Source organism: Bufo bufo, chromosome 2 (genome assembly GCF_905171765.1).
Source record: "Bufo bufo chromosome 2, aBufBuf1.1, whole genome shotgun sequence".
Taxonomy (NCBI): Eukaryota; Metazoa; Chordata; class Amphibia; order Anura; family Bufonidae; genus Bufo; species Bufo bufo.
In genome coordinates, this window is record NC_053390.1 from 467,525,763 (window position 1) to 467,552,748 (window position 26,986).

General features: G+C 45.3%; 1 protein-coding gene across 6 annotated transcripts in view; it reads right to left on the bottom strand.

Moving 5' to 3' along the window:
* CACTIN (cactin, spliceosome C complex subunit) overlaps positions 1–26,986 on the bottom strand; it is a 43,927-nt gene that overhangs the window by 9,693 nt on the left and 7,248 nt on the right. For 5 of the 6 annotated variants that reach the window (XM_040417682.1, XM_040417680.1, XM_040417679.1 and 2 more), the window contains 7 exons: positions 17,798–17,943; positions 17,473–17,635; positions 17,276–17,390; positions 14,539–14,731; positions 12,642–12,764; positions 11,739–12,019; positions 4,484–5,968 (listed from right to left, as the gene is read on the bottom strand). In XM_040417682.1, coding sequence (XP_040273616.1) covers positions 5,478–5,968; positions 11,739–12,019; positions 12,642–12,764; positions 14,539–14,731; positions 17,276–17,390; positions 17,473–17,635; positions 17,798–17,943 — 1,512 coding nt within the window. In that variant the 3' untranslated portion in view covers positions 4,484–5,477. Of the gene's footprint in view, positions 1–1,377; positions 1,384–4,483; positions 5,969–11,711; positions 12,020–12,641; positions 12,765–14,538; positions 14,732–17,275; positions 17,391–17,472; positions 17,636–17,797; positions 17,944–26,986 lie in introns of those variants that run through there. The other variant, XM_040417683.1, reaches the window with a different exon arrangement.

Sequence of the window (26,986 nt, forward strand, 5' to 3'; positions counted from 1 at the left end):
CTCAATGTATTCAATAGCAGGGATCTCAAGTCTCCCGGACGTTCAGGGAGTCTCCCGCTGTTAAGATAGCGGCTCCCTGACACTGGCATGTGAGACAATACATCCCGGAAAGGTTCACTGATAGCAGAGCAGAGAGATAAGAGAAGTGACAGATGACACAGAGTTTAGATTACAGGTTGAATTAACCCTTTAGGGTCAAATTGGCTTCTCAAGGAGATATATATGTTAAAGGCATCCCTTCTTCTGTCTCATTCAGTAGCTATATAACTATTGAGAGAGATGTATTTTTTTTTTAAATACATTTACACATTTAACCCTCCATTTTTTATTATATTATTTACCCCAGTGTTAAATTCACCCCCCCTGGATGCTTGTTTTTTTTCCTACAGTGGGGTAGATAATTACACACAGGGTTTTAAAGAATAAACTTCCTGACTCAGACCAAGAGCCGACTCAGCGAGTGAATGGAAGCATCCGCGCATGCAACCTAAGCTTCGGTTCACTTGCTTCTTGTCAGCGAATAAACCGAAGATTCGATTCATGAATCGGTTCATTTGAATGAACTGATTCAAATGAACCGATTCATGTGAAAGATCCGAACTTCCCATCTCTAGTTTACTCGCAGTAAACCTTTCTGGCAACCTGTAGCAGTGTCCCCTTCTCGGCGCGTGCTCACAGTGCAAGAAGAAGCCGATGCCAGCAGTCCGCAACGGCGCATCAGGCTGAGCCTGTGCGCACGCGCGGGATCTCAAGGTGGGAGGAGGGGGAGGGAGAGGCGGCGCTTGGAACGAACCGCGATGCGTGCGGCCGGGCACCATGCATCCACAGACCTCCCCTGCTTGGGCACCTTAATTCAATGATTGACAGGTTAGTAAAACCTGTTTTTCCGCAGAATAAAGCCACAAATAGCTTTTATAAGACCACCTTAGAAATCAGAATGCTACCTGGACATAAGCATATGTTTAGCTCACAGGGCTTATAGGTGGTGACAGAATCCCTTTAATCATATACATAAATAGGATAATATGCGGCAGGGTAATGAGCCCAGTCCTCCACACCATAGAGCAAAGTGTGCAGATACTGCATATGTCTGGAAAATGTAATAAAAAGTTTGTGAAAGAAAAAAAATAAAAATAAGAAAACCTCCCTGAAATGAGTTTTCGGAAGGTTGGGATGTCTGCAATAGACTCATAAAACGTATGGCACTGAGTGGAATGCAACCCCCATAGGCACCCATGTTGGAAAAAATAACCTGAACAACAGAGAAACTGGGAGTAACCACACATGTGTTAGCCTAACTGAATGGGGTTAATCTGGATGGAGATCTGTAGCACATCATGTAAAATGATACATGTAAATCCACAAAGCCCATCTGACCTCTTGCTTTGGGATTAAATAACTAATCATGAACAATAAAACCCAGAAATTGATGCAATTTGTGACAATGGCCACAAGAATACACATAGCTACCAAATGAAAGTCACCTTATTTGTCCTACCTGGTACCCAAAATGGAGGCTGCTGGAGTGTATAGAAAAGTGGTGTTTGGTAACATATGGCAGTCTTGGAACACTTTTACAACATTGCCTTTACCTATAATGACAACTTCTAGTATAGCACATGTCAAGGTGTACTGGCAAATTCAGCTCTTACATGACAAACTTAAAGAACTACCGCCAAAATTGTTGTTCTTTGACCTGTTAGAAAGATACATAATGTAATCTGTAGTGAATGTAATCTTCTCATCACTGTATTTGTGAGTTATACCTCCCGGATGCTTCTCACCTGTGTCATGTGACTAGCAATCAGACTCTCCAAATCACACAGCATCTTATGTGTGGACAGGAAGTCAGTTTCTTCTCTGTTCATGCCTGAGAAGAAACTGACTTCCTGTCCTGTGTCAGTTCTCTGAAAAAAAATTTTTTTTTATAACATGCAAATTACCCCCAGGTGCGATGAGGGTAGTGCTGTTGCACCAGGAAGCTCTCCTACCTGTCTTCTATGCCACACTCCCACAGCTGTGAACAGGTCAGGTGGCAGTTAAAGGATGGAGATTGCCCATCTGCCCAGTGAGTCCCCTCCCTATATGGCGAGTGCTAGTTATTTTCTATAATATACAACTCCCAGTCCAGCCATGGTGAAGGATTTTTCTTCCTAATATGAGTTGTTTTGCCTTCTTCTGGATCAACACTGCCGGTTGGACTTGATGGGCCTGTGTGTTGTTTTTTTGTAACCTTATTAACTACGTCAGGAAAAACATGACAGATACTATTAAAAGCCCAATTCTACTTTGTGAAAAAAAAACTCTAACAAAAAAGAAAAACACTTTTTTTTAATATGTAAAAACCCTTGCACCCTGCTGCTACCACCCAGCTGTTTACGACATCCAGGACTTGTGAGCAGAAATATGCATATTAAACATTTGGAAAGAGATTTACTAAGCAAAATGCACCAAAATTTGATGACGAGACATGACAAGTGTAGTCATAAAACCAATTCATTAAAGGGTTTCTATCACTTCGTTTCACCTATTTAGCTTTCAGACACTAGCGATCCGCTAGTGTCTGCTTTATCTAACCATCCTAATATAAGAGCTTATTGTCCTGCCGTTTAGCTAAAAAAATAACTTATATAGATATGCAAATGAGCCTCTAGGTGCTATGGGGGCGTGATTAGCACCTAGAGGCTCCGTCTACCTTAACAAACTGCCGCCGCCCAGCGCGTCCCTCCAGCCCGCCCATCTCCTCCGGAATGCGATGCTCCTCGTATTCGGCGCATGCGCAGTGAATGTCTGATCGCTTCCCTGCTCAGACATCTCCACTGCGCCTGTTCCTCGGAGCACTATGACGTCATCGGCGCAGGCGCAGTGGAGATGTCTGAGCAGGGAAGCGATCAGACATTCACTGCGCATGCGCAGAACAGAGACGCGCACGGAGAGGATCGCTTCAGCTGGAGATGGGCGGGCTGGAGGGACGCGCTGGGCGGCGGCAGTTTGTTAAGGTAGACGGAGCCTCTAGGTGCTAATGACGCCCCCATAGCACCTAGAGGCTCATTTGCATATCTATATAAGTTATTTTTTTAGCTAAACGGCAGGACAATAAACTCTTATATTAGGATGGTTAGATAGAGCAGACACTAGCGGATCGCTAGTGTCTGAAAGCTAAATAGGTGAAACGAAGTGATAGAAACCCTTTAAAAAGACAACTGCAGTATCCCCTGTACAGGCTCTAGGGTGGCACATGACATCTGGGCATTTATCAAATTGTGTGACATGTTAAACAGTTGTAGAATTTCCTACGCTCATGACAGCACTTCTCCAGCACTGAGGGGATTCAACTCTGGGTCACACAGATGGCAGTCAGTGAACAGGATCTCGTCAGTTCAGCTGACAGAAGAGGGACCCATGAGACAAAATGGCTGTGGGAATATTCTCTAACAGGATAGGTTATAAGTGTCTGATCCGCTGGGGCACTCACATTTGTGCACCCCTGTTTGAATAGAGCAGGCATGGCCAACCTACAGCTGGCTCTCCAGCTGTTGTAAAACTACAACTCCCACCATGCCCTGCTGTAGGCAGTCTGGGCATGCTGGGAGTTGTAGTTTTGCAACAGCTGGAGAGCCTCAGGTTGGCCAGCCCTGGAATAGAGCGTCAGACAGGCATGCATGTCTGCTGCTTCATTCATCTCCATGGGCCTGCCAGAGATAGAACAGAAGTGCTGGGCTACTTCCTGCAGGACCATAGCATTTCAAGAAGCAGCAGACTGGAAATAAGTTTTGATAGAGATGTGGATATCATTCTTGATCAACTACAATGGCACCCATATCCTCCAGCTCTCAGACAATGCCTTATTCACTCAAGTTGGAAGCAAAGCACTAAGGTTTCACCCTATGCAAGAGAACCCTCCTCCCTGATGTGTCATATATGACGTATGCTGTACTGATGTTAATGTGAAGCCATTACAAAATGGCGCTGGCACCTAGATGTTTGCATACCAAAGTTTGTAAAATAATGCACAAGGTGCAGATGCCACATGTTATCTCTTTTCTTATTTTTGTATTCTAGCCAATGGAGCGATGCCCCCTGATGTACTTATATACTGCTTAAAGGGGTTGTCCAGGTTCAGAGCTGAACCTGGACATACCTCCATTTTCACCCAGGCAGGCCCCCCCTGACTTGAGCATTAGAGCAGTTCATGCTCCGATGCTCTCCTTTGCCCTGCGCTAAATCGCGCAGGGCAAAGGCATTTTTTGGAGATCTGGTGATGTACTGGGCTCTCCATGGGGCTGCCAGGAAGCCCATGAAATCACCGGCACTGATGGGCAGGCTTTAGCGCTGCCCTAGCCTGTAAAACAGCTAGGGTAGCACTAAAGCACTCCCATCAGAGCCAGTGACATCACCAAACTCACTGCCGGGTGGAAGCTTCCACCCGGCAGTGTGTGATTGTAAACAAAAGAGCCCTTGCCCTGCACTATTTAGCACTGCTCCAATGCTCAAGTCAGGGGGGCTGCCGGGGTGAAATTATGGATATGTCCAGGTTCAGCTCTGAACCCGGACAACCCCTTTGATTTCCTGTAATAAATGAGAACTGCCTTGATCCTACCTGGTGTCCATGCATGTAAAATCTTACGATTAAGACAATTTGGAACAGTAGAGCAAATGCATTTAGCTCTGATTGAGAACAGTTTGGACAACCTCTATAATTGTAACCACCAAGAATCTGTAGTGCTGTAAGCTCAGCAACCTCAGGCACTACAGATGTTGTGAAACTACAACACCCGGCATGCTCCATTCATTTTCAGTATCTGATGTTCTGAGCAAACATGGAGGTCAGAGCTCCAAGCACTTTAAATACCTTGCTGGAAATGACAGGAAGCTTTACTGGTCTGTACCTTGCAGCCTGTGAGATACAGCAGGAGCACAGCTGCCTGTTGTTTCTGAACCAAGGAACCTGTAAACTTCTTACCCTACACTTGGGTGTGCGACACATGTGAGCCCAAAATCGCCATGTAGGCATACCCCAAGTGTTGCAGTGTAGCAGGGCCAGCATAGGAATGAATGGGGGTGCAGAGCTACTTGCACACTTGCTGCAACACGCAAAGCACAATAAAATCCAGCAGTGGGGGATTTTTTGCAATTCACATTTTTTTACGGTCACAGCAAATACGGAACCCCATTCATTCCTATGGCAGCCCTCTATACTGCTGTACCCTTAGGGCTTACACATCATAAAGCTCTCTGGAGTAAGGAGCAGAATGAGCTCTATGTGTAAGAATTCGGCAAAAAAAAGTTATATGAAATCCGAGGTATAAAGGAGGTACAGTAGAGGGTTTGGCCACCTTGAAGAAACAAAACAGCTGTAATAAGGCAGTCTGCATGATCCCTTATGGTAATTATTCACCGAGTTTGTGTCGCACAATTTTTTAGCCTCTTCAAAAAAAGAAGTCCACATTTACAGATCATACAATATATGATGTCTCTTATCTTCGGTAGCGATACCTCTTAAAGTGGAACCACAACTGGAAGATACCATTGGAGAATTGGCAGCGAAAACCATGTCTGTGAGAATATTCCCACTCCCGATTCACAATTTTGAAGGCAATGTCTTCATATGGAGGCCCTGCATGAAATCTAAGTATTGCAAAATCCTTATTGTCATAACAAGCCTCAAGGAAGTACTCAGGAGTTGATCGTTTGTCAATCAGGTCCGGATAGAAAATATTAAACTTATAGCCCTGCACGATTTTTGGAGGAGGATTGTCAAAATCATAGTGAGTTTGGTTATACTTATTCCATTCAAAACCAGTATGGACACGGTTAAAGAAACGAGGTTTTCGAGGCCTGTACTTGTCTGCCCACAGATAAGCTTTGCTCGTGACTGGAATTTCCACACTAAACTGGGCTTCATCCCCATCCATGCCTTCTTTCGCCTTCCGAATAAAAATGTCTTCAGGGCTCTCACTGGCATCTCCTAGAAACAGCAAAGTGTGAGATGTTATTCCAGATTTACAGGTAATAGAACTGAATTGCCAATCGTTATTAACATATACTATATACCTATAGGCTTGTCATCCTCTGTTGTATATGACGCATATGTACAAACTGGGCATAAAAGGTTTATTTGATTCTATGAGAAAACAACTAAATCTTATTTATATGTATTACTCCCAGAATCATGGAGTGAGGGCGTTTAGTGGTACTGTCATTAGCAGCAATATTCACTACCTATTGCCCATTGTGAACATCCGTCTTGTACAAGTGACTGCTCATTATGCCACTGTAATTTTGCCAACATATTACTGGATGTACCTACTGGGAGTTTATGGCAGAGTAAACAACTATTATTGATATATAGTATTGCGTTGCACTGGGTTTGGTTCAAGACCAGGATTGGCATTTTTTCGACACTATGCTGCACTATTGTGCAGTTTAGTATCAGTCCTATCAGATAGCATTCCACAGACAAAGCGCAGCGCACCTCGTGCTCTCATAAGGGCCTCACAGGGACGCGGCCGGCCACTGCCACCAATCAGATAACTGAGTGGTCCAATGGGGGAGTCAGGGAGGGAGGGGAGGAGATAAACTCATCTCCGTCCTCACGGTGCTGGATGCACATAGGTTAATGGAACTTGATTATGTCGTTGCCACGGGACCAGTAACATCCACTTGTGAAGACAGGTCTAATATCCAGAAGGCAGTTTTTACAAGTATGTGCTTCATGCTGTATGCCTGTATTAGGGTGCATTCACACGACCATATGTATTTTGCAGTCCGCAAAATGTGGATCCACAAAAAAAAAAAAAATAAGGATGTCAGTGTTGTCCACAAAAGGGACAAGAATAGGACATGTTCTATCTTTATTGCGAAATGGATCTACAGATGCGGACAGCACACGGTCTGCTATCCACATTTTTGTGGACCTATTGAAATGAATGGGTCTGGCATCCAAGCCACAACAATAATTAGCTTTGTGTGAAGGGACCTTAATGTGAGGAACTTTAGTACCTCCATGTGCCTCACATTATTAGTAACAGTGACCCCATTATGTACCTCATATAAAGGGCTACATGGGGTTAATGATAGTGTCACTTAATAATTTTGAACCTCCATTTGCCTCATGTTAACACCATGTGTCTCACATTAAAGGGGAATTTGGGTTACATTAAAGGGGTTCTGCACTTTGTTTAAACTCATAATCTATCCTCTGGATAGATCATCAGCATCTGATCGGCGGGGGTCCGACACCCGGGACCCCCGCCGATCAGCTGTTTGAGAAGGCAGTGGCGCTCCAGCAGCATCACGGCCTTCTCACCGTTTACCGCCGGCCCAGTGACGTCACGACTAGTATCACTGGCCTGGGCACGGCTAAGCTCCATTCAAGTGAACAGACCTTAGCCCCGCCCAGGCAAGTTGATATTAGTCGTGATGTCACTAGGCTGGCAGTAAACAGTGAGAAGGCCGCGGCGCTGCCTTCTCAAACAGCTGATCGACAGAGGTCCCGGGTGTTGGACCCCCGCCGTTTAGATGCTGATGATCTATCCAGAGGATAACTATTAGATCCGGTGGGGGTCCTACCGCTGGGAGAACGGGAGCCCCGTACCCCTTACAGTCCCCTGAAATGAACAGAATGATCGGGCATGCACGCAGCCACTCCATTCATTTGTATGGGAATTCTGGATATAGCGAGCACTGTTCTTGGCCATCTCTGGAACTCCCATAGAAATTAATGGAGCAGCCAGTCGCATGCCCAACCGGCCACTCCTGTGGATATGGGATAACTTAATGTAACCAGAATACACCATAATATACCTCTTCACATAGTGGATAACATGGGGTTAATGCGAGGTACAGGATAGGGTTTACTTTCTATTACTGCAAAGCACATGGAGGTATAAACTGATAAAACCACATGCCTCACATTAATAGCAAGTAACCCCATCTTTTACCTACTCACATAATGGACAACATGGGATTAATGTGAGGCACATTATGGAGTTCCTTACTATTAATGTGAGGCACATTATGGAGTTACTATTAATGTGAGGCACATTGTGAGGCACATTATGGAGTTCCTTACTATTAATGTGAGGCACATTTTGGAGTTACTATTAATGTGAGGCACATTATGGAGTTACTATTAATGTGAGGCACATTATGGAGTTTCTATTAATGTGAGGCACATTATGGAGTTCCTTACTATTAATGTGAGGCACATTATGGAGTTACTATTAATGTGAGGCACATTATGGAGTTCCTTACTATTATGTGAGGCACATTATAGAGTTACTATTAATGTGAGGCACATTATGGAGTTCCTTACTATTAATGTGAGGCACATTATGGAGTTCCTTACTATTAATGTGAGGCACATTATGGAGTTCCTTACTATTAATGTGAGGCACATTATGGAGTTCCTTACTATTAATGTGAGGCACATTATGGAGTTCCTTACTATTAATGTGAGGCACATTATGGAGTTCCTTACTATTAATGTGAGGCACATTATGGAGTTCCTTACTATTAATGTGAGGCACATTATGGAGTTACTATTAATGTGAGGCACATTATGGAGTTACTATTAATGTGAGGCACATTATGGAGTTCCTTACTATTAATGTGAGGCACATTATGGAGTTACTATTAATGTGAGGCACATTATGGAGTTCCTTACTATTAATGTGAGGTACATTATGGAGTTACTATTAATGTGAGGCACATTATGGAGTTCCTTACTATTAATGTGAGGTACATTATGGAGTTACTATTAATGTGAGGCACATTATGGAGTTACTATTAATGTGAGGCACATTATGGAGTTACTATTAATGTGAGGCACATTATGGAGTTACTATTAATGTGAGGCACATTATGGAGTTACTATTAAGTTGAGGCACATTATGGAGTTACTATTAAGTTGAGGCACATTATGGAGTTACTATTAATGTGAGGCACATTATGGAGTTACTATTAATGTGAGGCACATTATGGAGTTACTATTAATGTGAGGCACATTATGGAGTTACTATTAAGTTGAGGCACATTATGGAGTTACTATTAAGTTGAGGCACATTATGGAGTTACTATTAAGTTGAGGCACATTATGGAGTTACTATTAATGTGAGGCACATTATGGAGTTACTATTAATGTGAGGCACATTATGGAGTTACTATTAATGTGAGGCACATTATGGAGTTACTATTAATGTGAGGCACATTATGGAGTTACTATTAATGTGAGGCACATTATGGAGTTACTATTAATGTGAGGCACATTATGGAGTTACTATTAATGTGAGGCACATTATGGAGTTACTATTAATGTGAGGCACATTATGGAGTTACTATTAATGTGAGGCACATTATGGAGTTACTAAAAAGTTGAGGCACATTATGGAGTTACTATTAATGTGAGGCACATTATGGAGTTACTATTAATGTGAGGCACATTATGGAGTTACTATTAAGTTGAGGCACATTATGGAGTTACTATTATGTGAGGCACATTATGGAGTTACTATTAATGTGAGGCACATTATGGAGTTAGTTACTATTAATGTGAGGCACATTATGGAGTTACTATTAATGTGAGGCACATTATGGAGTTCTTTACTATTAATGTGAGGCACATTATGGAGTTACTATTAACGTGAGGCACATTATGGAGTTACTATTAATGTGAGGCACATTATGGAGTTACTATTAATGTGAGGCACATTATGGAGTTGCTTACTATTAATGTGAGGCACGTTATGGAGTTGCTTACTATTAATGTGAGGCACATTATGGAGTTACTATTAATGTGAGGCACATTATGGAGTTACTATTAATGTGAGGCACATTATGGAGTTACTATTAATGTGAGGCACATTTTGGAGTTACTATTAATGTGAGGCACATTATGGAGTTACTATTAATGTGAGGCACATTATGGAGTTACTATTAATGTGAGGCACATTATGGAGTTACTATTAATGTGAGGCACATTATGGAGTTACTATTAATGTGAGGCACATTTTGGAGTTACTATTAATGTAAAGCACATTATGGAGTTACTATTAATGTGAGGCACATTATGGAGTTACTATTAATGTGAGGCACATTATGGAGTTACTATTAATGTGAGGCACATTATGGAGTTACTATTAATGTGAGGCACATTATGGAGTTACTATTAATGTGAGGCACATTATGGAGTTCCTTACTATTAATGTGAGGCACATTATGGAGTTCCTTACTATTAATGTGAGGCACATTATGGAATTACTTACTATTAATGTGAGGCACATTATGGAGTTACTATTAATGTGAGGCACATTATGGAGTTACTATTAAGTTGAGGCACATTATGGAGTTACTATTATGTGAGGCACATTATGGAGTTACTATTAATGTGAGGCACATTATGGAGTTCTTTACTATTAATGTGAGGCACATTATGGAGTTACTTACTATTAATCTGAGGCACATTATGGAGTTACTATTAATGTGAGGCACATTATGGAGTTACTATTAATGTGAGGCACATTGTGAGGCACATTATGGAGTTACTATTATTGTGAGGCACATTATGGAGTTACTATTAATGTGAGGCACATTATGGAGTTAGTTACTATTAATGTGAGGCACATTATGGAGTTACTATTAATGTGAGGCACATTATGGAGTTACTATTAATGTGAGGCACATTATGGAGTTACTATTAATGTGAGGCACATTATGGAGTTCCTTACTATTAATGTGAGGTACATTATGGAGTTACTATTAATGTGAGGTACATTATGGAGTTCCTTACTATTAATGTGAGGCACATTATGGAGTTCCTTACTATTAATGTGAGGCACATTATGGAGTTCCTTACTATTAATGTGAGGCACATTATGGAGTTCCTTACTATTAATGTGAGGCACATTATGGAGTTCCTTACTATTAATGTGAGGCACATTATGGAATTACTTACTATTAATGTGAGGCACATTATGGAGTTACTATTAATGTGAGGCACATTATGGAGTTACTATTAATGTGAGGCACATTAATTATGGAGTTACTATTAATGTGAGGCACATTATGGAGTTACTATTAATGTGAGGCACATTATGGAGTTCCTTACTATTAATGTGAGGCACATTATGGAATTACTTACTATTAATGTGAGGCACATTATGGAGTTACTATTAATGTGAGGCACATTATGGAGTTCCTTACTATTAATGTGAGGTACATTATGGAGTTACTATTAATGTGAGGCACATTATGGAGTTCCTTACTATTAATGTGAGGCACATTATGGACTTACTATTAATGTGAGGCACATTATGGACTTACTATTAATGTGAGGCACATTATGGAGTTCCTTACTATTAATGTGAGGCACATTATGGAGTTCCTTACTATTAATGTGAGGCACATTATGGAGTTACTATTAATGTGAGGCACATTATGGAGTTCTTTACTATTAATGTGAGGTACATTATGGAGTTACTTACTATTAATCTGAGGCACATGGTTTTATCAATTTGGACCTCCATGTATCTCACATTATTGCTAGGTGACCCCATCAAGGGCCTCCTCACATAATGGGCAATTCATATTTTTGCAAAAAAAATAATGTATAAATAATTAAAACAACCCACAACAAATACTCACACGTTACCCTAATGTTGCCTGGAAACGTGAGATTAATATGCGGGTATTTTTTATTTTTTTGCTATTACTATGGTAACAAGTCTAGCATGACTTACCAGTCACCTGCATCTGTTGTCTGCACAGCACCAGCCTCTGCTGGTCTTCCTCAAAGTCAACTACGTGTGCATCAAACGGCAACTCCTGGTTGGTCAGCAGCTTAGGACTGTATCTGCCTGCATCATAGTCATTCAGGCTCTGTTGTATGAGGTCTTCCTCTATGAGTACAGACTCTCCACCTTCATCTTTTCCTTCTTCATCTGGTGCCTCTTTAGATTCTTCAGGTGCTGCAGCAGCAGATGAGCCTGGTTGTTCAGACAAAGGCCCCTCCATAGTTTCCCTATGTATTTAATTGAATATTGACACAATGAGATTCATGTAAAATAAAACTAGTAGATTAAGTAAATCTAGCCTTTTCTATAAACCTGAAACAAGAAGAGTTTATAAGCTTTCCCTCAGCAGCCTATTGAATAATTAGGTATTGTCTAAACTCTTATTTTGAACACAATTCTGCAATTTCTTTCAAACTTAATGCAAAAAGACACAAATACAAACAGCGGCTCTTGTGAACAGCCCACAGCAATAATCGCAGAAGTAGTTCCTCCATTACATATAAGTAAAATCTAATTTGCGCTGCTCTCCTTCAGAGGAGCAGTCAGGAACGTTCATAGTTCACAATAAGCTTGTATTCTATCTGTGCTGCGGCCAATGGTGCCATATGGGCTAAAGCAAGATCTGATTGACAGCAGAAAAGTATATAAGCTTATTACAAACTAGGAAGTACTGGATAAACTAGGATTCTAGATGAACAGTTCCAACCCCTCTTTTCAAGGAGAGCAGCACAAGTTTTAGGATGTAAAAAGGGGTCTTGAATGCATTCCTGTATTTTATATTTTTTAGATAAACTAGGGGTATAAGCGGTTATTCATCGCATAGATTAAATGGCAAAAGTCATTCCTTACCTCTCAACAGGTGAATCTGGTTCCTCTTTTACTATGGGGAACAGAGGTTCACTCTCTACGCCTTGCTCCTGCTTCAGTTTGAATAGCTTTTGACGCAGAACATCCTGGTGGCGCTCTCTAAGCCTGTAAAGGGAAGAAAGAGTCAAGTAATCTAATTCCAACAAGGTAGCAATGTTCATGAAATACATGAGGCAGACCCTCTGTCCATACAGGCTTACAATCTATAAAGGATAAAAGAGGACAGATAAGTGAGCGGCACAAGATAGGTGGAGGTCATGTAGTATGTAATACGCTTTATGTGAGGGCCGAGAGTGAGGGAAACCATACTGCAAGCACAAGAGACGTTTTGTATGCAAGAGTGCGCAGAGGGGATCAAGGTGGTAAGGAAGGAAGCCATCATTGTTAGGGTGGCATCTGTAAACTTGTCAGGAATCTGAACTGGATTCTCTGTGTGATGGACAGTGAGAAAAGGAACTGACAAAGTGAGAGGATGATAAAAGAGAGATGAATTGAGAAGCAAAGTCCACGACTGTGTAGCAGTAGCCTAGACGTGATATTAGAAGTGTGGAAGGCAGGAGCGAATGAGAGTCTGGGTGTAAGGTTCAAAAGGTAACCTGTCACCATGAAAATCCAATGTAAGCTGCAGGCACCATGTTCTAGAGCAGATTGATATATAGTGTAGTCAGAAAAGATTCCGTATAACTTGTGTTTCATTCATTTAAATTAGTGCCAATTCTGGGATTTGAGGGCAAGCCCATCAGTGATTGACAGCTATCTCTGTATACACAGTCAAAGGGACAGGACCACCTCTGACTTCAAAGCCAAGATCGAGCAGGAATTTAAACGAATGAAATACAAGTTATACTGAATCTTTTCCAACTAAACTATATATCAGTCTGTTCAGCTCCTCCTGCCTTCAGCACAGACTCCATGTTAAACGTGACATGTTCCCTTTAAATACTGAATGAAATCATGTATTACTACCCCTCCCCCTATCAGAGAATATGCTTGTAGGAGAGGGACATATAATTACCATGACGTACTCAGCACTCTGACATTACCATGGACGATATATTCAACATAGAATGTACCCGGAGCGCAGTCCCTTTTTTCATTTAGTACTTACCTAGAGCTTAGACCCCTACGGTATTTATTTCCCCTATTGATTATGTATTCAGCACTGACGTAGTTAAGGATTTTGTATTAAGTAGAGTAGTCACTAAGAGTACAACCATCTAGGATAATGATAACCTTATTTCCGCTCATTTCCCATGTGCCTTAATGCTCTACACTGGAGATCCTTGAGGACTAACGTTCTGTATTCAGCATTATCACATCATAATGGAGATGAATTCTTGCTATGTATTCAGCTCGTTGTGAATATCTGTAGTGCACATCCTCAGTTTGAAATGTTGGATTATTAGTACTACATCACAGCTTATGTATGACAACCCTAGAGTATAGTCTTCTCTGATACTTACAGCCAGTCTCTTGTTACGTCAGTCCTTGTACTTGGCATTTTTCTATGATTTGATCAATTTTGTTCTATTGCAATTTTAGTGTCTGACCAAGGCCTACATGCCGAAAACATTCACACACGAACCGTCGCATATTTTCCTATGTACTCAGCAATAAAAGTACCCTGAGTTGATGATAATCTGCTGTGATCTGTTATTGTCTACAATTGGGGTGGGAACCCTATGCACAGCAAACCTCGAACGGTGTGCGACAAAGCTTCAAGAATCAGTTAGACCAAAATGCAATAATAAAAAACGGAGTTTATAGCCTTTAAGCAGATTGTGATGGAGAAAAGCTGGCAAACTCAGGTTTTGTTTGTGTTAAGTGTCTATTTCAGGGAATCTATAGCAATTAAAAGGCGCAAACAATGTTCACTTACCTAGCTCTTGCCATGTAAGCACGAAGCTGCTGAAGCAGGCTCTCCCAGTATCCAATATCCAGATTTGGCCCTCCTGCTTTTATCTTGGTCTCAATCCCTTGAGATATGACCTGAAGTTGGCTGTAGGTCTTTCCTTTAAACACAGCTTGAACATCTGTGCTGACAGAGGAATTTACCCCTTCTCGTCTCTCTCCTGATAAAAATAAAGAAAATAAATTGTTCCTTTAGTTCCTTTTTTACTAAATTGTTGATTTGAGCCTAACCTGCTTCCCATGTTCATATTTTATTAGTTGGCTAAACCCCTTTTCATTGTAATATTCCTGACGTTTGTACAGGTGCCGTCTCTTCTTCCTGTTGCTATGTCTATGGGTGCATTTACATCGTCAGATTATCTGACCAATCTTTGGTCAGATGGAGGTTTACACACACACAGAGCTTTTGTTATACACACCAACTATTGGTCTGATTAACTGACCAATATCTGTACAATCTGTTGGTGTAAATGCACCCTATGGCAAAGCATCAGCGAGCAGGAAAAGAGTAGGGAGATGGCACATGCACGCGCAGTGTGTCTTCATGCAGCTGATCGGCAGGGGGTGCTGGGGATCCTGAGGATAGGTCATCAATATTAAAAGCCCGGAGAACCCCTTTAAAGTACATCAAAGAGAAAATCATGCGTCAACACTTCCACAGACCTTGTAGCAGGATTAAAGGGGTTGTCCCATCATAAGAACTTACCTCTACCTCTTATCCACAGGACAGGAAATAAGCATGGGATCAGTGGGGTCTGACTGCTGATCACAAGTCCCCACCAATCACAAGAATAAAGGTTCCAGAGTCCCTGAGGCAGTGGTCATGTATGCACGCTGCAGCTCCATTCAACTCTATAATACTGCTGGCCATAGCCAAGAACTGTACTCTGCTTCTCTTCAGCAGTCCCATACAGCTGAATGCGTGACGGACGCTCTGTTCACTATGGAACCTCATTCTGTGATCAGTGGGGCTCCAACTGAAATAGGGGATAAGTTCATATGGTTGTACAACCCCTTTAAATACAGTACCAGTTTTTCCCCAGAGTGTTTCTTTAATAAACTCACTGAAAAATACTGCAAGTGTCATTAAACATATCTAACACACAAGCTCACTGTCTGACTACCATCAACCTACATGACTTCCAATAATTGTCTGTGACTTGTCCATCTAGTCTTAATGGACTTTGCAAAATCATACTGTCTGCCCTAAATAGTCTGTGACACCCAAAAGAGCTGAAGAAAATACATCAAAGTAGGAATTTCCAGCAGAACAGACATCACTGTTCTCTCTGGCAAAGTTTTTTTTTACCCAAAACCTCATGCATAAGGTCTCATCTATTTCAGAAAAGAACAAATCATCAATTAATGCCTCCTACTCCTTTACACCTACAGTTGAACAACTACAACCACCATTAACAGGACCTGACGGTGTCAGATTCTCAAACCTACTGAATTATTGAATGATCACAGACAGGTCAAGGAGAACCTTCAGGAAGACATCACAGATTAAAATGCTCATAAAAAAATATATATATACCGTATATACTCGAGTATAAGATTTTTGGCACATATTTTTGTGCTCAAAAAGCCTCCTCGTCTTATACTCGAGTCTAGGTCTTAGCTCCGGTAATACAGGCAGTGCGGGGGGCGGCGCTGACTCACTGACGTCACGCGCCTGCACCGCCTAGTGAGAGAAGGCGCGTGACGTCAGTGAGTGAGCTCCGCTCCCCGCACTGCCTGTATTACCGGAGCAAAGACAAAGTAAGATATCCACAGTTCAAGGTTACGGATTAGTTTAAATATACTGCTGTGAGCGTCGGGGAGGGGGATCTGTGGATGGCACTGTAGGGGGATCTGTGGATGGCACTGTAGGGGGATCTGTGGATGGCACTGTAGGGGGATCTGTGGATGGCACTGTAGGGGGATCTGTGGATGGCACTGTAGGGGGATCTGTGGATGGCACTGTTTAGGGGGATCTGTGGATGGCACTGTTTAGGGGGGATCTGTGGATGGCACTGTTTAGGGGGGGGATCTGTGGATGGCACTGTTTAGGGGGGGATCTGTGGATGGCACTGTTTAGGGGGGGGATCTGTGGATGGCACTGTTTAGGGGGGGATCTGTGGATGGCACTGTTTAGGGGGGGATCTGTGGATGGCACTGTTTAGGGGGGATCTGTGGATGGCACTGTTTAGGGGGGGATCTGTGGATGGCACTGTTTAGGGTAGATCTGTGGATGCACTGTTTAGGGGGGAGATCTGTGGATGGCACTGTTTAGGGGGGAGATCTGTGGATGGCTCCCTGTATTTAATGCAGAGTGTGTGTGTATATAATGCACACACTCTGCATTAAATACAGGGAGTCAGAGTCAGACTCCCATCAATCTGAGTCACCCTCTTGCAGATGTGTGTATATAATGTAGAGTGTGTGCATTATATACACATACACTCTGCATTATAGCTGCATTTCCCACCCTAGTCTTATACTCGAGTCAATAATTTTTCCAATTTTTTGGGGGTAAAATTAGGGGCCTCGGCTTATATTCGGGTCGGCTTATACTCGAGTATATACGGTATACATATATATAAAAATATTAATATACTAGCATCACTTCACTCGATTAAGAATATAGTAATATTCCCCTCACTTCATGAGAACTGATAAGCTAAAAACAAAACAATGACCAATGTAACACTAATCTACCATACCTGGCCCCCTGCCAGATGTCTCTAGTTTGCGTAGTTTTGAAATTTCATCCTCTGTGATAGTCGTCATGTCTCTCCAGAAATCCACATTCTTTCCCTGCTCCAACTCCATGTAGATCTGAAAAGAAAAAGTAACTTACATTATGTAATGAATGTATGCTTTCTTTTTTTTGGGTGGAATCTAGATGACCATAGCTCACCTGAATGTCTTCCAGCAAGTCCTCAAGATCAGAAACAGTGAGTCCAGTTAAGAAAGTGTAAGGCTCATGCATTTCCACAGCCAAATCATCATCTTCAGCACTGATGTACTTGGCCAGCAGATCTATTGGCTTTGCACGGCCGTCTCGAATGCGTATTTTGGATCTGTTTTTCAAAAAAATAAATAAAAAAAATGTGGTCACTTTCTAAGTTTCTATTCATAACCAGTTCTAGATTTCAACCTGAACAATTTGCTAGATACAGAAAAAGGAAAGCATTAACACCCATGCAATTCAACCTCCTCTTTTTACTAACCTAAGTACTCACCGCAGTTTTGCCTGTTGAAGATGAAAGTTGTCTTCCTGTTCCTCCCACGTTTTAAAGTGTTCTGCCTCCTTTTCTCGTTGCAGCATCTCCAGTTCCTGCTCTCGCATGGCTTTTTCTCTCTCCCTTTCCAAACGCAGCTGCTTAACCTTCAGAAAAAAAACTAATTTATAGTTGAAGGTCTAGTTCTTAGGACCAATCCCAAATTCTAAAGTGGTGAGCCTCATTTAAAGGGAGTCATGCTATACTGTTGTCAACACTAGTTGGGGACTTGGGAGAGGAGGACAAACATACATTTTGTGGAGATTTTCTCATCAGGGCTAGGTTGAATATGAGCTTGGGGGTTCATTTAGCAATCTGAAACTTTTCCCTGCTCATGCCAGGTCAAAAATTGTGGGAGGGAATGAGGCCGGTAGCAAGGAAGCCGTCTCACATTTAGAATCGGTGGTTGGTACGCTGACGTTATGAAGGGGTCTTCAATTGCCTAGTGCAGGGCTTCACTAGGAAGTGCTCTCAGCACTGAGCTGCTCCTCAGCTCCCCCCTCCATCTGCTCTGAGTGACTGGTGCAGCATCCAAGCAGGAGACAAGTCAGAGCAGGGAAGAGGTATGGTGAAGCAGCTCAGTGCAGAGCTCAAGTGATTTAAGAGATATATTTCAGGCTCCCAATATTACCTGCCCTCAGGACAGGTCATCAATATCCAACTTAGGCCTCATGCACACGACCGTTGTGTGTTTTGCGGTCCGCAAATTGCAGATCCGCAAAACACGGATGGCATCAGTGTGCGTTCCACAATTTGCGGAACCGCACGGACAGCCATTGATATAACTGCCTATTATTGTCCGCAAAACTGACAAGAATAGGACAGGTTATATTTTTTTTGTGGACCACGTAACAGAGCAACGGATGTCTGCATATTTTGCGGCCACACTGAAGTGAATGAGTCCGCATCCAAGCCACAAAAACTGCGGCTGGGATGCGGACCAAAACAACAGTCGTGTGCATGAGGCCTTAGGCTAGTTTCACACTCGCCTTTTGTGCGGATCAGTCATGGAAGGATTCGGTCAGATAATACAACGTCTGCATCCGTTCAGAACAGATCAGTTTGTATCATCTTTAACATAGCCAAGACGGATCCTTCTTGAACACCATTGAAAGTTTTGTGCCAGAAAATGGATCCATCCTGGCACACAATGTAAGTCAATGGGGACGAATCCATTTTCTGGCACAATAGTTTGGCTCAGTTTCATTAGATGGACACCAAAACGGTCCGTCTCCAGAGTGGAATGGAGACTGAACTGATGCATTCTGAGCGGATCCTTTTCCATTCAGAATGCATTTAGAATGCAAACTGATCCGTTTTGGACCTCTTGTGAGAGCCCTGAACGGATCTCACAAACGGAAAGCCAAAACGCCAGTGTGAAAGTAGACTTATTGATGGGGGTCCAACAACCCATAATCCACGACTTGCTTTTCCCTGCAGCGCAGGAAGTAACACTTTGAACTGAGCTGTGCTCCCTGCTTTGTTCAAAGTGTAGTGGGAGTGCCAGGTTATTCAAAGTTCTGGTTTCATCCTATCCTGAGGATATTTAACCCCTTCCTGACTGCCATACGGTTATATACGTGCTATTTGCACATGCCCCATGCAGCTAGCATGTATATACATGTGCTGGCAGCGCTTTAATCCCAGCGCTGGGATTTAAATCTCCTGCAATCTAGCAGGAGGTCGGGTCCGGGCTGACAGACGCAGCAGGGACCCTGAAGAGAAGACAGGAACGGTTTATTACCGCTTCTGTCTTCTCCTGTGCTGGCAGCAGGACAGCGCTGCACGAGCGCAGGGGGGGGGGGGGGGGGCGGCTGAGCCCCTTCCTATGTTAGTCCCGGCGGTCACGTGACTGCCGAGGGCGTCTAGAGGAGGGGGCAGGGTCTAAGGAGACCCTGATCATCTCTGCCTGTGTGTCATTCCTCCTCAGGGGGCTGTTTTTCCCTATAACTGGGGCTCCTGTGGATGCCCCAGTTACAGTGGAAACAGTGAATATAAGTAAAAAATAAATAAATATACAAATCAAAAAAATAACAGAAACCATAGTCGCCCCGCTCTCTCAAACCTATATATGTTATATATGAAAACGATCGTCACAAAATAGGTAACCCATTGAAATTATTGTGTCAATTTTTATATTTAAGAAATAAAAAGCTATAATTAAGAAAATAAACCGTATTTTTCGCCCCATAAGACACATTTTTCCCCCTCAAAAGTGGGGGGGAAATGCCCCTGAGTCTTATGGGGCGAATACTAATAAAGCGCTTCCATTTTGGAAGCGCTCATTAGTACCGGAGGACCGGAAAGCGGTGAAGGCCTTGTACTCACCGCTTCCTGGTCCTCAGCTGTCTGTTTTTTTTTTTTGTTTTTTTTTTATTTGCTCTGTGGCACTGGGGACATTTGAAATGGCACTGGGGGTCATAATGGTGGCTCATAAATGGCATGGAGGGTTGATATGAGGCATGGGGGTCTGATCTGAGGTCTTATTAACATTGGGGGTTCCATAACTCTTGACAAAAGTTCACTTCAATTTTTCTTTTGCTCAAAAACTTTATTTGAAGTTCAGAAATTAAATCTAAAAGAGAAATTCCTATATAAACGCTCTGCAACTGATGTAAAGGGGTACAAACCCTATGTGGAAGTTATATCTTTCATAACACAATCTTGTGGTTACTTGTTGGTTTCCCCACACGTTATAGGGGCAACTGGAAAACATTATGCTGCATTCAAAAGTAGTAACATAGAAACGCTAAAAGCAAATAGATTTCAATTTTGAACAATTATTCTTGTTGGTAACTGGCGCTGCGATCTTCTCCCGAATCACAGTGGATTGCGACTGACCGGCAGAGGAAGGGATATAATGATTTTGTGTTCAAAACAGACACTTTTTCGCACTCTTTTTAAAGTGCTGAAAATTACCCATATGTGTGGTACTGACAAGTGCCCCTATATACCATATTTTTAGCACTCTAAGGCCTCATGCACACGGCTGTTGCCCAGCCATGCTCATATTGTGGCCCACAAACACCGGGTTCGCAATATACGGCATCAGCACACCGTATCACATATGCGAACCCATTTGAATTGAATGGGTCCGCAATCCAGAAGGAGGGGTGCGGAACAGGTTTCTCTACGTGCCCCCGTAATACAAAACAATAGAACATGTTCTATTTTTTGTGGTGCAGACAGATCACAGACCCATTCAAATTGAATGGGTCTGGATCCGTCTGTGGCAACCACATGGATGGTGCCCGTGCATTGGGGACTGCAAATTGTGGTCCCCAATATACGGAACAGTCAGCACACGATCGCGTGCATAAGGCCTAAGACACACTAGACCCTAAGATTCACCCAGGTTTTAGATGGAGAAAAATAAATAAATAAATATTTTTAACTAAATGGTGCCCTAAAAATGATTCTTGAAGACAGATAATAGAAACTAATCATTCTGATGCCATAGATACCGCAATGAAGAAAATACTGGCCTATCTGTAAAAATCTATGTCACTAAGAGACTTCTTATTTTCTCTATCATTAGCTACTGCTATCCTTGACATACACTTGTTATGGACCCCATAGCCTTTTGAGGCAGGGTTACGTTGCCCCTTTATCAATGTGGTTTATGCGTAGACTTTGTTTTTGAGTTTTCCCCCTCTTGATTAAGTATTCCCTTTTGTTTTTTCTTTTTTTGCCTAGATTCTGCATTCATTTTATGGGTGGGTTAACCCATTCCTTTAGTTATACCCCCATTCCTTACAACAGTCCATTGTATTTAAGTTCCTACCCACAAGCCTTGATTTGTCTGTGTTTCAGTTTAGATGTCTATCTGGAGTGGAGGGTCCTTTTTTCACTACATTTCAGTATACTAGCGTCTTGCACTTGACGCATGCCACTATGTTTTACCAGTTTTCTACAGTTCTGCTCTGCTTCCCCTTGATGCTTGCGCTCTAGCTCCAACAGCTCTTTCCCTCGATACAATACCTTCTCCGCTTTCCCACTGCTTCCCGACTCCTCCCTACATTTATTGCCTTCTGGTACGTGCTCTTTACACACGGACACACACTCTTAGGTGCCTGATGTGCCATGCTTCTTTACTCTGCTGCATGCACACTATGGTGAGTTTCTATCTCATATATACCTATAATACTCTTCTTGACCTTACGAGCAATATACAGCACATACTTTAAGGCGCGCTGACATTTTGGACCTATGGTGGTACTTATATTGACTTTCTTGATGTTACAAGTGTCATGTGAAATTTTTTGCTTCGGCGATTGTTCGTACAATTGTTTGTCTTTCATCCCCTGTGCTTTCTCATCATTTGCCTTTTGTACAAGTGGATGGACTGCCAACGAGTGATAATTATTAGGATTGCATAAAAAGGAGACTTTTGTATTACTTACCAGTAAAGTCTCTTTCTCGCTCTTCCTTGGGGGACACAGGAAACCATGGGTATAGCTCTGCTCCCTAGGAGGCGTGACACTAAGTGAAAGCAGTAAGCCCCTCCTCCATCAGCTATACCCTTCAGCCTGGAGAAGAGACTGCCAGTTGCGTGTCCAAGTAGTGAAAGATAACCACCAACCGGAAAAAGAACTGTCGAGCCCCAACGGGGGCAACCAAGCCGGAACCACAACTGTAACCCAAATGAAGGGCGGGTGCTGTGTCCCCCAAGGAAGAGCGAGAAAGAGACTTTACTGGTAAGTAATACAAAAGTCTCCTTTTCTCGCCCATATTCCTTGGGGGACACAGGAAACCATGGGACGTTCCAGAGCAGTCCCAGAAGGGAGGGACCAGAACAAACTCAACCAACACCAGAGGCATCAATCAACTGCCGCCTGCAACACCAGACGGCCTAAAGCAGCGTCAGCCGACGCATGAGTATGCACCCTGTAGAACTTGGTGAAGGTGTGCAAGGAGGACCAAGTGGCCGCCTTGCAAATCTGCTCCGTAGAAGCCCGATTCCTCTGAGCCCAGGAAGCCCCGACCGCTCTAGTGGAGTGAGCGGTAACACCAAGGGGCGGAACCTTGCCCTTGGCGAGATAAGCCTCAGTAACAGCCATCTTGACAAAACGGGCGATAGCAACTTTGGATGCCGCCATCCCTCTGCGCGACCCCTCCGGGACCACAAAGAGCGAGTCAGTATGCCTGAAAGAGCTGGTTACTTCCAGGTAAATCTTGAGCGCCCTGACAACGTCCAGGCGATGAAGCTTCCTCTCCCGCGGGTGGGAAGGGGAAGGACACAAAGAGGGGAGAACGATGTCCTCGTTCAGATGAAAGGCGGAGACCACCTTAGGAAGGAAGGAAGGGACCGGACGAAGAACCACCTTGTCCTGGTGGAACACTAGGAAAGGTTCCAGACAGGAGAGTGCAGCCAACTCGGACACCCTCCGAAGAGAGGTGACGGCTACAAGGAAAATAACCTTGCAGGACAGAAGTCGCAAGGAAACCGTCCGCAGAGGCTCGAAAGGGGAAGCCTGGAGCGCTGAGTGAACCAGGTTCAGGTCCCAGGGCGGTACCGGAGGGCGGTACGGGGGAACCGCGTGAGCCACGCCCTGAAGGAAGGTCTTGACAGGACCAAGGGGGGCCAGTGGGCGCTGAAACAAAATGGACAGCGCAGACACCTGACCCTTCAAAGAACTAAGGCCCAAACCTTGGGCCAGTCCGCTCTGCAGGAAGGACAAAACGGTGGGGAGAGAAAAGCGGAGCGGAGGAATCCCCAGATCGGCACAGAACCCCAAAAAGGTCCTCCAGGTCCTATAATAGATCCTAGAAGAGGACGGCTTACGGGCGCGGATCATGGTGCGGACGACGTCCGCAGAAAAACCCTTACGTGTCAGGACGGTGGTCTCAACAACCACGCCGTCAAACGTAGGGACCCTAAACGCGGGTGGAAGATCGGTCCCTGAGAGAGAAGATCTTCCCTGGCGGGCAGCGGCCAGGGCGCGTCTGCCAGGAGCAGCATGAGGTCGGCATACCAAGACCGGCGGGGCCAGTCCGGAGCGACCAGAATCACCGAGACGCCTTCCGCCGCGATCTTCCGAAGGACCTTGGGCAGGAGAGGGATGGGAGGGAATATGTATGGGCGCGCGAAGCCTCGCCAAGGAAGAACGAGGGCATCGGCTCCGCAAGCTCCCGGATCCCTGGCCCTGGACAGATAGGCGGGGACCTTGTGATTGAATTTTGAGGCCATGAGGTCCACGTCCGGTATGCCCCAACGAAGGCAAATGGCCTCGAATACCTCCGGGTGAAGAGACCACTCGCCGGGGTCGACGGTGGTGCGACTGAGGAAGTCCGCCGCCCAATTGTCCACCCCTGGAATAAAAATTGCAGATAGGGCCGGGACGTGGGCTTCCGCCCAGCGGAGAATGCTGGTGACCTCCCGCATTGCTGCAGCGCTGCGAGTGCCCCCCTGGTGGTTTATGTACGCCACAGCCGTGGCGTTGTCCGATTGTACACGAACTGGATGACCCTTCAGCAGATGAGTCCAGTGTCGTAGAGACAGAAGGGCCGCTCTCAGCTCCAGGACATTGATCGAGAGTTTGGACTCCGATGGAGACCAAATGCCCTGGACGGATCGGGGAGGAAACACGCCTCCCCAGCCCAAGAGACTGGCATCGGTTGTAACCACCAACCAGTTGAGTGGCAGAAAGGACCTGCCCAGAAGAGGGGACTGTAACCACCAGCGGAGAGATGACCGCACCGGAGGCGATAGATGGAAGGGATGATCCAGAGACTCCGGCGATTTGTCCCAGGAGGAGAGGATCGCCCGTTGGAGAGGGCGGGAGTGAAACTGCGCAAATGGGATCGCCTCGAAGCAGGCAACCATCTGCCCCAAGACCCGCATGCAGAAGCGGAAGGACGGTCGACGGTGGAGAAGGAGACCCCGAACCGCCCCACGGAGGACCAGACGTTTTTCCGAGGGAAGACGTACCTCCGCCGCTCCTGTGTCTAAAAGCATTCCCAGGAAGACTAGTTGTCTGGAGGGGGGAAGGGAGGACTTGGGGAAGTTGATGACCCAACCGAACCTCGCCAGAGTCTCTAGAGTGAGATCCACGCTGGCAACCGCTTGAGAATGGGACGGAGCCTTGATGAGGATATCGTCCAAGTACGGTAGCAGAAAAACACCCCTGGAACGGAGTAAGGCCAAAACCGGTGCCAGGACCTTGGTGAACACCCGGGGGGCTGTTGCCAGCCCAAAGGGAAGGGCGACAAATTGGAAGTGGAGGTCCCCCACGGCGAATCGGAGGAAGCGATGGTGACACCGGGCTACCGGAACATGGAGGTAGGCATCCTGTATATCGATGGAAGACAGAAATCTCCCTGCTCCAGGGAAGCCACCACGGAACGGAGGGACTCCATCCGAAACCGTCGAAGGAGGAGAAAACGGTTGAGCTTTTTGAGGTCCAAAATGGGCCGCACCGAACCTCCCTTCTTGGGAACTACAAAGAGGTTCGAGTAGAACCCTTGGAACCTTTCCTCTAGAGGAACGGGGGTAATCACCCCCCTGTCCAGTAAGGCTTGAACGGCCGCGGAGAACGCAGCCGCGCTTTTCGGGTCCCGCGGCGGGCGGGAGCGAAAGAACCGATCTGGAGGGAAGGATGCAAATTCGATTTTGTATCCGGAGGACACAATTTCGAGGGCCCAGGCGTCGGAGACGTGAGCCATCCAGACGTCCCTGAAAAGGAGGAGCCGGCCCCCCACCCGGGTGGGTGGGGGCGCGCCTTCAGGCAGAGGACTGCTTTGCTGCGGGTGTGCGGGCAGCCTGCGGCTTGCGCCAGGAGGGCTGCGCCCGAAAAAATGGCTTCCTACGCTTATCCTGGGGAGGAGCCGAAGCGGCAGCTGTGGTGGGAGCCCCAGAGGCCCTGCGGGAGGACCGAAAACGAGACGCACCAGGGCGTCCGCGGGGGGCGCCCCTGGCTTGGGGTTGAGGAAGATGGGTGCTTTTACCACCCGTGGCCTCCGAAATAAGTTCGTCTAGGCGGACCCCGAAAAGGCGGGAACCCGCAAACGGTAGCCCCGCCAAGGAACGTTTGGAGGCAGCGTCCGCTTTCCAAACCTTCAGCCAGAGCTCCCTCCTGACGGAAACTGCCAGGGCGGAGGAGCGTGCAATAAGGGCTCCCGCATCAAGGGAGGCCTCACAAACAAAATTCCCGGCCCGAATAATAAGCTGGGCCAAGGAACGTAGGTCCTGGATGGGGACGTCCGAGTCCAACTCCTGTTCCAGCTGCGCACCCCAAGCAGAGATTGCTTTCCCTGCCCAAGCAGAGGCAAAAACCGGTCTGAGAGCAGAACCGGAGGCAGCAAAAATGCCCTTGGAAAGGGTCTCCATGCGACGGTCCTCCGCTGACTGAAGAGAGGACCCGTCGGGAACAGGGATGGCCGTGTTCTTTGACAGCCGGGCCACAGGGGGGTCCACCTTGGGTGGGGAAGACCATGTGGCCACGACATCGGCTGGAAAAGGATAACAAATGTCCAGCTTCTTGGGGTTGACAAAACGGGCGTCCGGGCGAGCCCAAGCCTTAGACACCACAGAGGAGAAATCAGAGTGGATTGGAAAGACTTTTGAGGCCTGCCTGGGTCTGATAAAGGAGACGCTAGCTGCGTCAGAGCTAGGGGGGTCATCCTGCACCTTAAAGGTGTCACGAATATCAGAGATGAGTTGACCCATCGCTGAGGCTAGCTTGGACGGCAGGGCCGAGTCCATTTCCAAATCTGAAACCGCCAATTCACCTTCAGAGAGCGAATCCTTTGGAGAGGAGAGGCCCGTCTGGGTGCGCACGCGTGGCGGGGAGAGTGAGGCCTCAGAGGAGGAGGCTCGCTCTACTCTAATACGCTTCTGAGAGTGCCTAGCTCGGGAGGGGTCACTAAGAGAGAGTGAACCCGCTGCAGCGGCAGAAGCAGTGGACCCGGAGGGCGCGACAGTCAGAGAGGCGTCCTGCGGGGTAGGTGGCCTGTCTATTAGGCGGCCCACGACATGAGTGAGGCTTTCCACGGCCTGGGACAGGGATCGAGCCCAGTCAGGCGGGTCAGAGGAAGCAGGGAGCGACACAGCGGGCGACTGAGGCTGCGGTGGAGCTCGGCATGCAGTACAGTGCGGATCAGACTGCCCCCGGGGAAAGGGTTCCCTACAAGCAGTACAGGCATGGTACC